Below are 13,560 nucleotides of genomic sequence, written 5' to 3'. Positions count from 1 at the left end.
TGCTGCTTCTGCTGCAGATCCTGGGAGGACAAAGGGTTCCTGTGTTGGTTGAGAGAGAGAGAGAGAGAGAGAGAGAGAGAGAGAGAGAATTGGATACCCAAGATCTTGCCTAACACAAACAATTCTATCTTTCTTTCTCTCAGTTAATGATGAAATAAAAAATCCGGTATATCCTTTATAAATAATTTAGGACGTAACCATAATTGATTTTATTTGCATGTATGAAAATGCGTAGATATTAAAGTATGTCACTTGAACGTTAAGATGTAAACAATATCTTCTACACATACGTGCATAGTTTGAGTGTGTGTGTGTGTGAAGAGAGAGAGAGAGAGAGAGAGAGAGAGAAAGAGAGAGAGAGAGAGAGAGAGAGAGAGAGAGAGATTGTCGAATAGTTTAATCCCCCTTTGTGGTCGAAGCAGTCCAATTAGTAATTAAGGTGTGGTGTTTCGTACTCAAATTTTTCTAGCATCGTGTTTGCTAATTGCATGCAGTGATAAAATCGGTTCTTAAGAAGACAACTTTTAAGGTAGATAACATTTTATTAAGTAAAACTATGTTAGAAAAGTTAACAATATCCACGAAAAAGTTGTGAACAGAAAAATAACTTCATTATTATACATTAAAGATAGGCATTATAAATTGCCAAGTAATCCAATCTGAGAGGGGTTTAAAGACCGAGAAAAGAAATTCTGCTGCCCTAAGAAGTTTTGTTGTTTTTGCATTTCAATCCTCAAGAACATTAATGAGGACAACGTTCTCTCCTCTAATGAAGAGTTGATTAACATGACGGGTCCTTATCTCCCTCTTCTTCCGTTTCCTGGTTCTCTTCCTCTTTGCCTCTTCCCCTCTCTCTGCACCTACATCTTTTGGTTCCTTCTCGGAACGATTCCTTTGGGAGAGATCCAGTCGGTGGGCATCTCTAGCCTCACTGGTCGAAGGATTGTCCCTGGACACCAGCCTCGACGCCCTAGCTTTTTGGTCCAGACTTTGGGTGCTGTAAGGGCCACTCACCTCAGGTTTTCTCTTCGGTATTGTTCCTCGGCCCTGTTTCTGTTCCTCTCCTTTGCTGCTTTGGCCACGAAATGGGGAGGCGTGAGATGTTGAAGGAACATCCTCGTCCTCCTCTCTTCCCCACAACGACAATGATCCAGCCATCGCGGATTCGGGGTCATCAGAGTCTGATGCGCTGCTGATTTCCCGACCTCGGATGGTCAGGTCACCGATGCATACGAAGTCGGACACGTCTCCTGGAAAATTGGAAGTTGGTGATTAATTATATTGGCCTCATATGACATAGCGAAAAGCATATTTTAATCAAGTCCTACTGAAACTGATGCTAAGATATATGCATTATTGGGTTACTCAATCTCAGGTAGTTATTTGTATAGGTAAGCAATAAAAGTATTCTGCTTATTAAATATAAATTTCTACTCATCATACACCACATGAAGAACCTTTTCTTACTAGAAAGTGAACCTGCCTTACAATTAATCATCATAAAGACTAATAATTAATTTTGATCTTGGGAATCAAACTTACAATTACTTTTAAGTAAAGTATGGGGAACCCAAACGCTCTGCGGCACTATATAATTATCTTTGGGGATTACTCTAATTAACGTTAATTGTGGTAAATCAAGACCTACAGTTCTGAATAGTTTTTTTTTATATATTACCGCTGATTGAGTACGAGAAGTGATGTATTATTTCTATTGTCTTTTAGATTTGAATTGTTGGATACTCTATTTATGATGATATCTACCCAGCATCTGCTTATTGGGAGTGATTAGGATACTAAAAAGCTTAGACCAAAGGAAGTCAAGGTTTATGTAATTGCTTTACAAGTTATAGGATTGGAAATATGAAAATCAAAATTGTGTTTCAACTCTGAGAATTTGAATTATAAGGAATCGCCACAATTTCTCTCTCTCTCTCTCTCTCTCTCTCTCTCTCTCTCTCTCTCTGTTTTCAGCGAGAAGCTTATTGTGATTGGAGGCGATCACATTTTCATAAAGGTGAATATTTTAAGCTTTGTTTTATTTGTTCATTCTAATTATATTTTATGAATTCTCTGAACTAGATGCTAGTATTCCATACTTTATTAATCTCTAGATGAACTTAACATGACTGAAATATTTACTTAATACTTTTCCACACATTTTTTTCCTGTTTATTATCCGAAAATTGATTGGCAGTATTTTCTTTTAATGAAAAGGCCTTAAAAGAGCCTCATACTTTTCCATGTAGTTTCTTATGACGAACAATGAAGTGAGAAGTTAAACTGATTTTGCTACAATTTGGCGTTAGTAAACGATAAGTTTCCTCGGTTTGCTCCTTAATACTTCGTTTACCATCTCTCTCTCTCTCTCTCTCTCTCTCTCTCTCTCTCTCTCACCTCGTGAGATATCAATGAGAACGTAGCATTTCCCCATCTTATGTTGTGTTTGGCTTCCCTTATACTCTTATTTTTAGGTTGTTAGAGCATGAAGAGGCTACGTCGACTTATTCTCTGCACGCTATTCCTTCTCACTTTCTAATTCCAATCTAGAGAGAAGTGACTCAGCTGAGAATTTTATGCATTTACCCTAAAATCACAGCAAGTCCATGACAAATCAAATGACAGTAAGAAGAGCGTCTTAACTGTAATAGAGAGTTTAAGGCGGTTAATTTTCAATTTCAAAAGGAAGGAGTCATTAAAGATTCCCCCCCCCCCCCAAACACGGGGTATTTTAAGGCATGTACTTCCAGAAGTAAGTTATTTAGTTGAATAATTTAATAAACGTGTCGTGTCTGGGATATTTTTTCGTATTACATATCTGGGTGAAGATTATTTTTCTATATTAAAACGGTATAGTATTCGTTAACCTTGCCATTCACTAATTCTTGGTTTTGTCTAAGTTTCCACAAATTTACGAGAGAGAGAGAGAGAGAGAGAGAGAGAGAGAGAGAGAGAGATGCACATACCACATTTCCTTTTAGTTGTCTATCGTTCCATATGTTTTGCAATTCTTCAACTTAACTTAATAACACGATAACAGATAACAACCTAAAAGTTAACAGACGTATTCCGGAAAGCAAATTGAATGTTCTTTTCCCTCTTACTAACTTCCAGACATCCTTTACAAGGGGACACACGTGCATAGTCGTGGCACGCTTAAGATCTCTTTCTTTTGCAACAAATCTTGTTACCCACCTCGCACCCTCCAAAATAAACATCAAGGTTAAAACTATGCCTTCGTAAAAATTCAAGAATAAGTAAACTTTTTTTTCGTTAAAATGATGAAAAAGAAAAATAGGTCCACCTGTTTGTTTAAAAAAACATACTAAAAGTAAGAAAAGCTTGTAAAATGTATATGGTAGAAATAACCAAAGAAATGAAACGATATGTTTTAGGAAACTATGAGGAACCCAAGTAACTTTATTCTGTTATTTCCGTTTATGAAGTTTTTACCTTTAAAAAAAACTTTCTCCATTCTAGACTTTCACTTCAAATAGTTTCAGGAATTCCTTAAATAGTGACCTTATCCTTATATTTACCGGTTACAACAGATTTGGACATAGAATTGGTATTTGTTTAATTCGTTTGACTGAAAAATCCCTTATGTACTTTCCAACTGATAAGCCCCCCCCCCCTTTTTTTTTTACGTAGTATGCATACTTTTCTTCCTCCTGTGACTAAATGTCTTATGAGAGCGGCCTTTGTGAGTTTGCCTGTAAAAAAATTATCTGTATTCCATTTTGTAATTAGTATTACAATATATGAATAACTACTTTGTGTTTAGAGTAGCTGTTTTGCATTTCTGTTCACAAAAAGATCTAATTTCCTTTCACTCCTTTCTCCTACGAAGAGAGATATTAGTGATCTAGTTAGTTTTATATAAAGGTTTAAAATTCTCACTGACCTATACCTCAAACATAAACATAAATAATCAGCTGCCAAGCCACTTTCTATTCATGCTGGGACCAGGGAGGACCAGACAATAGCTTCAGATGTCACTAGCTTACAAGGACGGTAAGGTTGCTTTCACTAAAGTAAGCTATCGAGCCGTGAGGGCAACTCAAACTGTGGATCCAACTTTGTTTACCCATCAGAGTTTTAATCTTTAGTAGCTAGAGACTTAATTCTACAATGACGCGATTTTACTAGAATTGGTGTCAAGGTCTTAACAGATTTATGAAATTTATAGAAAACATATAAAATACGAACTTGTAGAACCTGAAATACACGTTGGGGAGAAATGAAATATTGTCCTTGGCAATGTTAGGAAAAAGTCTGTTCAAATCCATTTCCAAATATTCTGCTCTAGCTTTTCTATAGTCTGTCTATATACAACACATGGACTTCGAGAATGGAGGTGGTAAGGAAAGGAATTGTTACCTTTGCACCTTTACTTTCATCTTCCATAATCGGAGTGATTCCCTCAGCCAGTCTGAAGAGGAAATTCCTGCCCACCTCAACACTCGATCTATTGTTAGTAATTTCAAAATCCCCCCTTTGCCAAAAATATGAAAGCTACAATACTAGGAAGTGGAATTCATGAGAGAGGTGGGGGAGACTGATTTCCATGCACTGGAAAATAGAGGGGTTTCTAGTGTAAGGGGAAGGGGGGGGGAGATCCTTGATGTAGACAAAAAGGGGCGGGATATGAGTGAAGGTGTAGCAAGGAGCCAGGGTCTTAGATGGGGTGGGGAGACGGAGAAGCTGATTGGGGAGGAATAACTTGGGGGTTTTTGGGGGGCCCCTTGACACACTGATCGTGAACTTACCCCACTGACGCACGCTGATCTTGGCCTACTTACGTCAACCCCACCGCGATAACCCCCCTTACCCGACCACCCCACTCAAACCCTTCCTATTACCTTTCCAAACTCCATCATCACATTCTCACAGACACCACTTTTATTTGATTCCCTCTTTCACCATCATCTAAAGCTTGGCATTTTCCATCGTTTTTTTTTTCTTCTTCTTTTTCGTGGCGTGCCATTGTATGCTTGTGGTTTTTTTTTTATTACTCGAACCTCGCCGTTTTTCTTTTCTAAAAGACTTTCGATCTCTGCCATCGTTACATTTTCGCCTTTACTTTCACCGTCGCCTTCGGATCTCATGTCTTAATCTTTGGGTTACTTTCTCTCGCTCCTTTTCGTGCATATTCTCCATCATTATTATTGCATGTTCAGGTGAATTTTCCCACCTATATTTTCATTCTAAAGCAGTCGTGTCTTTCGCTTTCTAAAAGAATCCCTCTCGATAATTCCACCTTGTGGGATTTTCAATATTTTTTTTTGAGGGGGCTTGGTTTGACAAGTATATCCATGTTGAATTTTAAGCTGTGCTGTACAGTAATGGGAATTCTACAATAAGCACCTTTTGATGCCATGTGTACTAAATTAACGTGATGTCTGGCAGCTAAAATAATTCCATTCCCTTTCATCTGTGTACAATCATCACAATTTGTCATCAAGTTCATCATCTGTTTTAGCAAACGTCTATATGTTATATTTCCACTTTCTGTGTAAACAAATAGTTCAGCCACATTAAACTATTATTATTGCTACTTAAACTAATATTTAATTTTACTAATTTTATTAGTATATATATATATATATACACACACACATACATGCATACACATACACACACACAAGAACTGAAGGTGATGCGTCTGTTCTGTAGTGTTTGTGCAACGCGCAACAATAACAATAAGAGTTGGTCTCCCCCCATAGCCCCCCAATCCTCCACGCTATGCTTCACTTCGTTCCCAAGGTTTTAAGAGAAATTTGGCTCCCCAGGGGGAAAACGAAACTGAGAGGTAGGACTCCCATGCAAACAAGTACGCCAAAATCTTAGGCTTATACAAATTATACAAATAAAATAAAAAATTACTACAGGCGTTATGCGTAAATCTTTTAATCTTACCATCGTAGGAATTTTGTACTTGATGTTCAGACAAACAACTCTAGGCGAAACTGGGTGCCTGTAGCTTTCACTCTTCTCTACCCCTCACCCTCTCTCTAACCCCACCCCCATTTAATATACCTGCTGGTGTTGTCTCTCCCCCTCCCACAAACGATTCTCTCTCATTCGCACTACCACTCTTCCCATACTTTCTTCCCCCCCTCCCCCACCATCCCTATTCTGCTCACACAACTGCGTGAAATCTGTCTATTTTCGCTGAACCCACCATTATTACCGACTGGGTTGTAATCTCCTAGCAAGTGGCGTGTGGTTTTAAACTTTCGCTGTATGACGGACAGACATTACAGCAGCGCAAGCAACGGCCGTGTGCACACACTGATTCAAAAGAGGCACGCATGGTTATCATTAGGGATAGATGGATAGGTTCAAGTAGTGTGCCGGAAACACGACATCAGCATGCCGGACCACTTAGATATAACGAGAGAGCCTTTTAAAGTATTCCTGTTTATTACTCATGAATTGAAAGGAAAAAAATGTGGAGAAACTGGACGCATTAAACCTAGCATTGGAAAGTTAGATTATGTTTCATTTTGCTGGATAACGAAAATTTCATAAAAGCTTTTATTTGTGTATTTTAACTGAAGTGATTCCACAAGAATTATATAGGCCATGCTATTATGAGATTCATTTGTTCACTCATTGATATTCTTTTCCCTAAAGATTTAAGGTTGAAAGGGGTTTGTTTTCCATTACAATTTGATTATAAAGTCTAAATGATCCACTTCATTTAGAAGAATTGTAAAAAGAAAACCTATTTGTCATTCACAATTTTATATATATATGTATATATATATATATATATATATATATATATATATATATATATATATATATATATATATATATATGGGTTGCCTACTGTATGTGCTCATGTACAGCCTAATCCTATTGGACACTGAATGGAAATGCTCCTATTATAGATTATGATAAAAGATGAACTTGAAACCCATGTAATTTCTTGTACTAATCCCATCCACCTATTCGTACAGCTATCAGTGAATAATTGATGACTTTCACCAGATATATTAATCACTTTTAAATTACGTATCTTATTTACAACGTATAGCATACATTTTATATGGCGGAATGGATAGGAAAAAATACATGTGAATGAATTCCCAATGGCGTTGCTCTACTATAGCATAGATACAAACAGGGATTAGCTGTTCCTAATATGGTACAAAAATGTGCTCGAGTTTTGAAGATCATAAGAGAAGCCCTTTGGTTCTGCAGTCTTAACAGGTTCAGAAAGCGCTACCTGTTGCCACGTCACTGTGCACATAACTTTTAATGGACTTCCCCCTTTCAAAGTGATAGGGTTTTAAATTTTATAAAGCACAGAAAAAATTATTGGAATCAAGTTAAACCACTTGGACATTTTATTTAGTGATCGTACTCCGTGAAAACTACAAATCAATCAATCGTACTTTAAAATTGAATTAAGTAACATGATTATATAAGATTCCGTTTGTAATTACATCTACTGTATGTGGGTATTGAAACTCCTCTCTCTCTCTCTCTCTCTCTCTCTCTCTCTCTCTCTCTCTCTCTCTCTCTCTCTCTCTCTCTCTCAATATATATATATATATATATATATGTATGTATGTATATATATATATATATATATATATATATATATATCTGTATATATATTATTTATAAACACCTTTATGATCATTGTTTACGGTGTGTTTCAGTATAAGCCAATGGTTTGAAAAGCGAGGAAGTGAACAAGTAGAGCACAAATGGCCTTCCCTGCCTGTGCGGAAATAAAAGAAGCCTTACGAATAAGTGTAAAACGTGAGCAAATTTTGACTATCAAGCAGTTTCTTTTTCTTTCATCTGTTACTAAGACTGTACGTGTTCAGAATGACCTCGAAAGTTGGGACCAAGAAAGGGCGGTGTAGAAGGGGGAGGGGCAAGTCTGTTGAAAAGACGCCGTTCCCTCTTGTAACCTTGGTCTCATTATGGAGTGTCAATTACAATTAAAAATAGTAGAATAAATTATTCATTGATTTATTACTTGCTGATATTCGATAAAATGTTACCCCAGAGTATATTTCCTATTGAGAATAACTTTAGTTGTACGAGACTATTTTTATTATCTCGGCACGTTTGTAGTTTGACGTCTGTCTGGTAAGGGCTTATCAAAATATCGTCTATGGGTGCTCAGAGGATTCTAGAAAGCAATCTGACGTAAATCCAAGCATTACTACATTAAAGCAGTAGCCATGACTAAGAATGAAATGATTATTAGTTTTTTTTTTTTATCTAAGTGGAAACTGCTTTGTAACGAATGTGTTTGTCGGTCGATTTAGTAATGAACGTTTTGGAGGATGATAACGCTTTACGTCAGCATGTAAATTTCGAATGTTATAACAATCTGACAGCGAAAACATAGCTTAATATACTGTATGTGTTACCATTATTGAATATTCGTGAGTAACATCTGGAGTGGAGAGATTAAATTCTTAGGAAGCAAAGTATCCTCGAAGGTTCCAATATCCCTCGATAAGACATGTTACTTATTGGCGTATCGAAAAAGTCAAGGCTTTGGCCGAGATCCCATTCAAGTAATATTGCCATTATTATGCATTATAGTTGCGGATACTGATATCCTCAATAATTTTCCTAAATATGGGTGATACTTATGATAAAGAATTTTTTCTTTAAATGCAGATGGCATGAACTTTATAATGATACATAGAAAATTAATAACGTTATTACGCTTATAATAGAATGTATTTCCTTGTGCAAAGGATTGCAACACACTTTAAACTGACCTGACCGTGAAACTACTTATAAATCAAGTTGTCTTAGTGAAAGAAGGAAAAAAATTTATCGGGTGAAGTAAATGTACCCTATGTCATGGTCTGTCATTTGAAACGCCAACTCTTCATAATTAGAAAGTGTTAAAAGGGATGGTTGAATAGTGCTGATGGGATGGAGCATTGAGGAAGGGGGGGGGGGGGTTGTTAGTTGAGCCAGGGACTCCGGGTTGATCTTGGCCTACTTTTGCTCAACCGCCAACGCGACGACTCCTGTTTGACGACAACTGAGACATACCAGGCAGCCACCCTGAGGGATCCCCTTAGCAACCCAGTGATCGCCCCTTTCAGTATTTCTCTTGCGCATTTTTTATCCCTGAATTATTGCACGTGTGTTTACTAATTTGCATTCGATATTCCGTGAGCGAATTCGAGTTCTATTGGTTTCAAATGATGTTCTTCAGTACTTATTAAACTTCTCAAGGTCAGGTAAGGTAACAAGTGATTTGTTTTGACTTTGGTACATAAAAAAAAAAAACATAAGTTGATTATGTAGAATATTTAATGGATGATCTGCTAAGTTTATTTTAATGTGGGGTCTTATTAGATAAAATAAGCACTATCCCTTCATTGGAACGTGTCAACTGTAGAGAGATAGAGAATAACTTATTTCATAACCATAAGCTAACGATCGACGATCAGATCAAACCGATTTCGTAATATAAGGAAAGCGGAAGGATGCCTTTCGATTGCACCAGGTGTTGCGTCAAATTATTGATGCCGGGAGCAGTACTTAAAGTTAGTGTCCTTTATGTTTTAAAAAACGAAAAGCTTTGTATTGAAACAAAGGTAGAACAGAAAGAAAATTGTACTTCTGCGCCTTTGTAATATAGAAATGAATGAATTTGAAGTAAGGATATATTGTAATTTTTTTTAAGGGAACTAGTGCTTAATGTCGTAGGCAAGCAGGAATTTTTTTGAAATTTGGCTAAGGTTTTCTAGATACATAAAGATTAACAACTTTAGTTTTAATGACGCGACAAATCTATTCCCCATCCCGGTTGTTGTGTAGCTTACGTAAACATTCAGTCTTAAAGGAGTGGAAGTTTATGACTTATTATTACATTACTGGTTTCCATCTTTGACAAGGAATATCTTTAGTGGAAATCCCCATGTGTTCTAAATCCCTTTAAATATTTTTAAAGAGATTTGGACACGCGTGTTTTGGAAATAGATTGATTTACCTCAGCGTTTCTAAACACATGATCAATTATATCAATTTTCTAACTGACTACACCCTGATGTTGTAAAAAACTTTTATAAAGCGTGATTACTTATAAAGAAACGCCCTTCAAAGAAATAGGTGGACAGAAAATCTCTTTATTACATTTATATTTCTTTTTTCAAACCAAACTCTGTCACTCCATACACACTTTTATGATAAATCCTTTACTTCCGACGTGTAGATTTTATCCCTAATGATAGAATACGTATATTTTACTGGGTGTTGAATATGTTAGGATGACGTCGAATAACAAATATAGAATTAGTATTTTTGTGCAAGGTTACTCATGTAATATATTTACCAAGTGCTGGCGTCTTGCAACGAATTTTCTTCTGGAATACCTCGTCGACGTCCCTTAAGGCCAAATTCCAGTGTTTGTCGAAGGCTATAACGTAACCCGTTAGTAATCCTCTTATCTCACTTTGGTTCCTGGTGTAGACCTGAAAGGAAAAGGCACTGTATTAATAATCCTGAATAAAGGAGTATTACTGGTATGTTTGGGTATATTGAAATTTACTGTTCAATGTGATTAATTTGCATCGAGTGCCGCGATATTTAGTTTAAGCTTGTTTGTGTATAAACCTTTGGTAATAATGCAAATGAAAACCTGCCGATAATTAAATGGCTATTTAAACAGAGTCTCTTTACATAAACTTTGCAAATTCATTCTTTTTTCATCGTTGTCACGGAATCGTCAACCTGCTCCAGCTGTACCACAGCTTCTTATCTTGGTTAAAGTTCTACTCAACGTCCTTGAATTGATTTCCCTTTCTTCCTGCCTCATTGTTATGGTTCCACCTCTTACCACTCTTTTCTTCCTCTTTTCCTCCACCTTGTCATCTCAAAGGTAGCTATCGTCTATCCCTAAACTTTCCCTCAACAGCCTGTCACCCTTGATGGCTTCTCTCTCTCTCTCTCTCTCTCTCTCTCTCTCTCTCTCTCTCTCTCTCTCCGAGAGTCGCGTAAAAACCGAGAGTGGTTCCTCCTCCCTACAGGTATGACCTCGTCCTTGGCTCTACTGACACCGTCAGATTTCTCCAGCTCATAGTCATAACCCATGTACTTACTATCTCTCTCGCCTCCTCCTCCTCCTCTCTGTGGGAGGCTCATTACTGTTTCCATGGTTACAGCGTATGTAAACAAATATTGCTTCCCATCCCACTTCCGGGTGAAGCTTTCAGCAATTACGTAATAGAATCCCCTTCATATTCTCTCTCTCTCTCTCTCTCTCTCTCTCTCTCTCTCTCTCTCTCTCTCTCTCTCTCTCTCTGTTTACCTCTTTGGCCTTCCATTTCTATCTGCCACTTCCCAAAAGCTTATTATGATCAATAACAAGCGGTCTAATTAAAAGTAACATAGTGAGTGTTCTTTAACTCACACCGGGTGTCTATCATGTGCTGGGCTCCAAAGGCTTTCATGCATAACAAACGGGAGCTTATGAATCATTGTTATTTCCCTTTCATTTCATAATTATCTCATGATTACCTCCATTATTATTTAAATAACAATCGGAAGCGTTGCCTACAAAAAGACATTCATAGCGTGTCATACCCAAGAGAATAAAAAAAAATCGTTTGGTCTAGGACCTCAGAAGCTTAAAGTTGAACATACATTCTTTCTCTCTCTCTCTCTCTCTCTCTCTCTCTCTCTCTCTCTCTCTCTCTCTCTCTCTCTCTCTCTCTCTCTCTCTCTTCCAGCACACCCAACTGATATGCGGTAAGAACAGCGTCTGTTTTGATGAAGCTCACACAGGATGAAAGAAAAGTTTTGGTAAAAACCGTTCAGTCTTTCTCTTTAATAATGATTCTTTGGGCCCTTTTATAGAAGGAGGGAAAGGTCATATTCTAAACCCTTAACTTAAAATTCCATTGTGCTGTACTGGAAATCAAAGTTTCATATGCAATTTTTTTTTTTTTTTTTTTTGGTAATAGATAAATTTTTGTTTGTGCTAAACTGATGTGATTTTATCTTCAGAGATTTAATGTTACTTGGTGAAACCTGCTTATACACTATTTTCATCTATAGTAAATAGATAGCTATTACACCGAAAACTTTTGGTGTACTATGCTTGTGTTCAGTGGTAGACCACAGCAAAGAATTTCTTGCATAATAACGTTTAATTGTAAAATGACAAAATATTTTTCATTTTATACAAGCTATGGTTTGTTAAAGATTTAAGAAACTTGCACTTGGGTGCGCATATATCACTAACTACTGTTAGATAGAAATTATAACAGACAGAAACTGTGTTGATTCTGTTATTCGAAGACTTAAAATTCTTTGACTTGAAAATTTTTTTCTTGAAGAAACTACTATGAAATACCATGGATATTCCAGTACTTATACTTAATTTTTCATCATGGTGTAACTATTACTCCTGAGAACTGTAAAAAAATAGCCCCAGTTACTTTTTACTTTCTGCATTGTAATAGGTTTTTAGGTAGACGGGATAATCCCAATTTCTTAATAAATCTCTTATAAAAGCCTCATTCGACGTTATATGTAGAAAAACAAGAAAATATCAGAAGACATGTTTTTAATGTTGTGTTAACTCATGCCCAATTTAAAACGCCAAACTTACTTGCACTATTCAACAGTGAATTCCGTGGGAAACCGTGTAGTGCTGAGAAAAATAGTACAGTATTTTCGGAAATATTTCTAAACATGGGTTTTCAAGTCGCTGTGTACTGAATATTTTGTTGGAAAATATATTGCAGGGAATTTACCTCCAAAACCCATGTAACTTTTGACAAACATTTCGTTCACTAATAAACAGAAAATATAAGCTGGTAGCACGGCTGTAAGGAAAATATGTTATTATTTTGCTAAGGTGGGAATAAAGGGGGGGGGGGGGGTTAGCGATTGGACTCAAGATCACACTTGCAGTATGGTCATGCAGTTGTTACTGAAACGAATTCTATTACAATTTGGACTGGGGGAACTGTTAGGTTGAAAACTGACACTAGATCCTAGGCCTTTTTCGATTGAGGCAAAAATATTGCTGGACACAGAGGCCAAAGGACATCTTTTCAGTTGGTGACCTTCGTGATCCAATCGAAAATCTTAAGGGATAAATAACTGGTGGATGTTCTCTGTCTATGAGAATCATTCGAATGCAATAAAAATAATTGAATAGAAGAGAAGGGAACATGGAGAAAGGAGTCTTGAGGTGAAGAGGGGAAAGTGAGGAGATAAGGGATGTGTTTGTTAATGTGGCTTTGAAGGGATACATAGTTCACTGGTGGTAGTGGTGGTGATCGTCCCAATATACCCCCCCCCCCCCCCGACCTTTACCCACTGACCCACATTATACCGGGTGTGCTTCAGTCAAAGCTCAGTCCTCTTTGATACTTCTCCCCCTCCCCGTACCATTAATGCAGCCCCTATCCCCTCCATTACCCCTCCGCCTTTTTACTCTCTTAACCCAATATCGTCACAATACAAACACCTGTTTCCTCTTTATCAATACCCCAGTTTACGCCTCTTCCCGACTACTTGTGGCCTTTTCTTCCTCATCGAGTGTTCACC

General features: G+C 37.2%; 1 protein-coding gene across 2 annotated transcripts in view; it reads right to left on the bottom strand.

Moving 5' to 3' along the window:
- Positions 1 to 528: 528 nt before the first annotated feature.
- The window catches only part of LOC137616459 (U7 snRNA-associated Sm-like protein LSm11), a 288,656-nt gene continuing 275,624 nt past the window's right edge, over positions 529 to 13,560 (bottom strand). For both annotated transcript variants that reach the window (XM_068346254.1, XM_068346253.1), the window contains exons 4-5: positions 10,334 to 10,472; positions 529 to 1,250 (exon numbers count right to left, since the gene is read on the bottom strand). In XM_068346254.1, coding sequence (XP_068202355.1) covers positions 727 to 1,250; positions 10,334 to 10,472 — 663 coding nt within the window. In that variant the 3' untranslated portion in view covers positions 529 to 726. The remainder of the gene's footprint in view (positions 1,251 to 10,333; positions 10,473 to 13,560) is intronic.

The sequence above is a fragment of the Palaemon carinicauda genome, chromosome 22, assembly GCF_036898095.1.
Source record: "Palaemon carinicauda isolate YSFRI2023 chromosome 22, ASM3689809v2, whole genome shotgun sequence".
NCBI lineage: Eukaryota > Metazoa > Arthropoda > Malacostraca > Decapoda > Palaemonidae > Palaemon > Palaemon carinicauda.
This window is presented reverse-complemented; position numbering and strand designations above follow the sequence as displayed.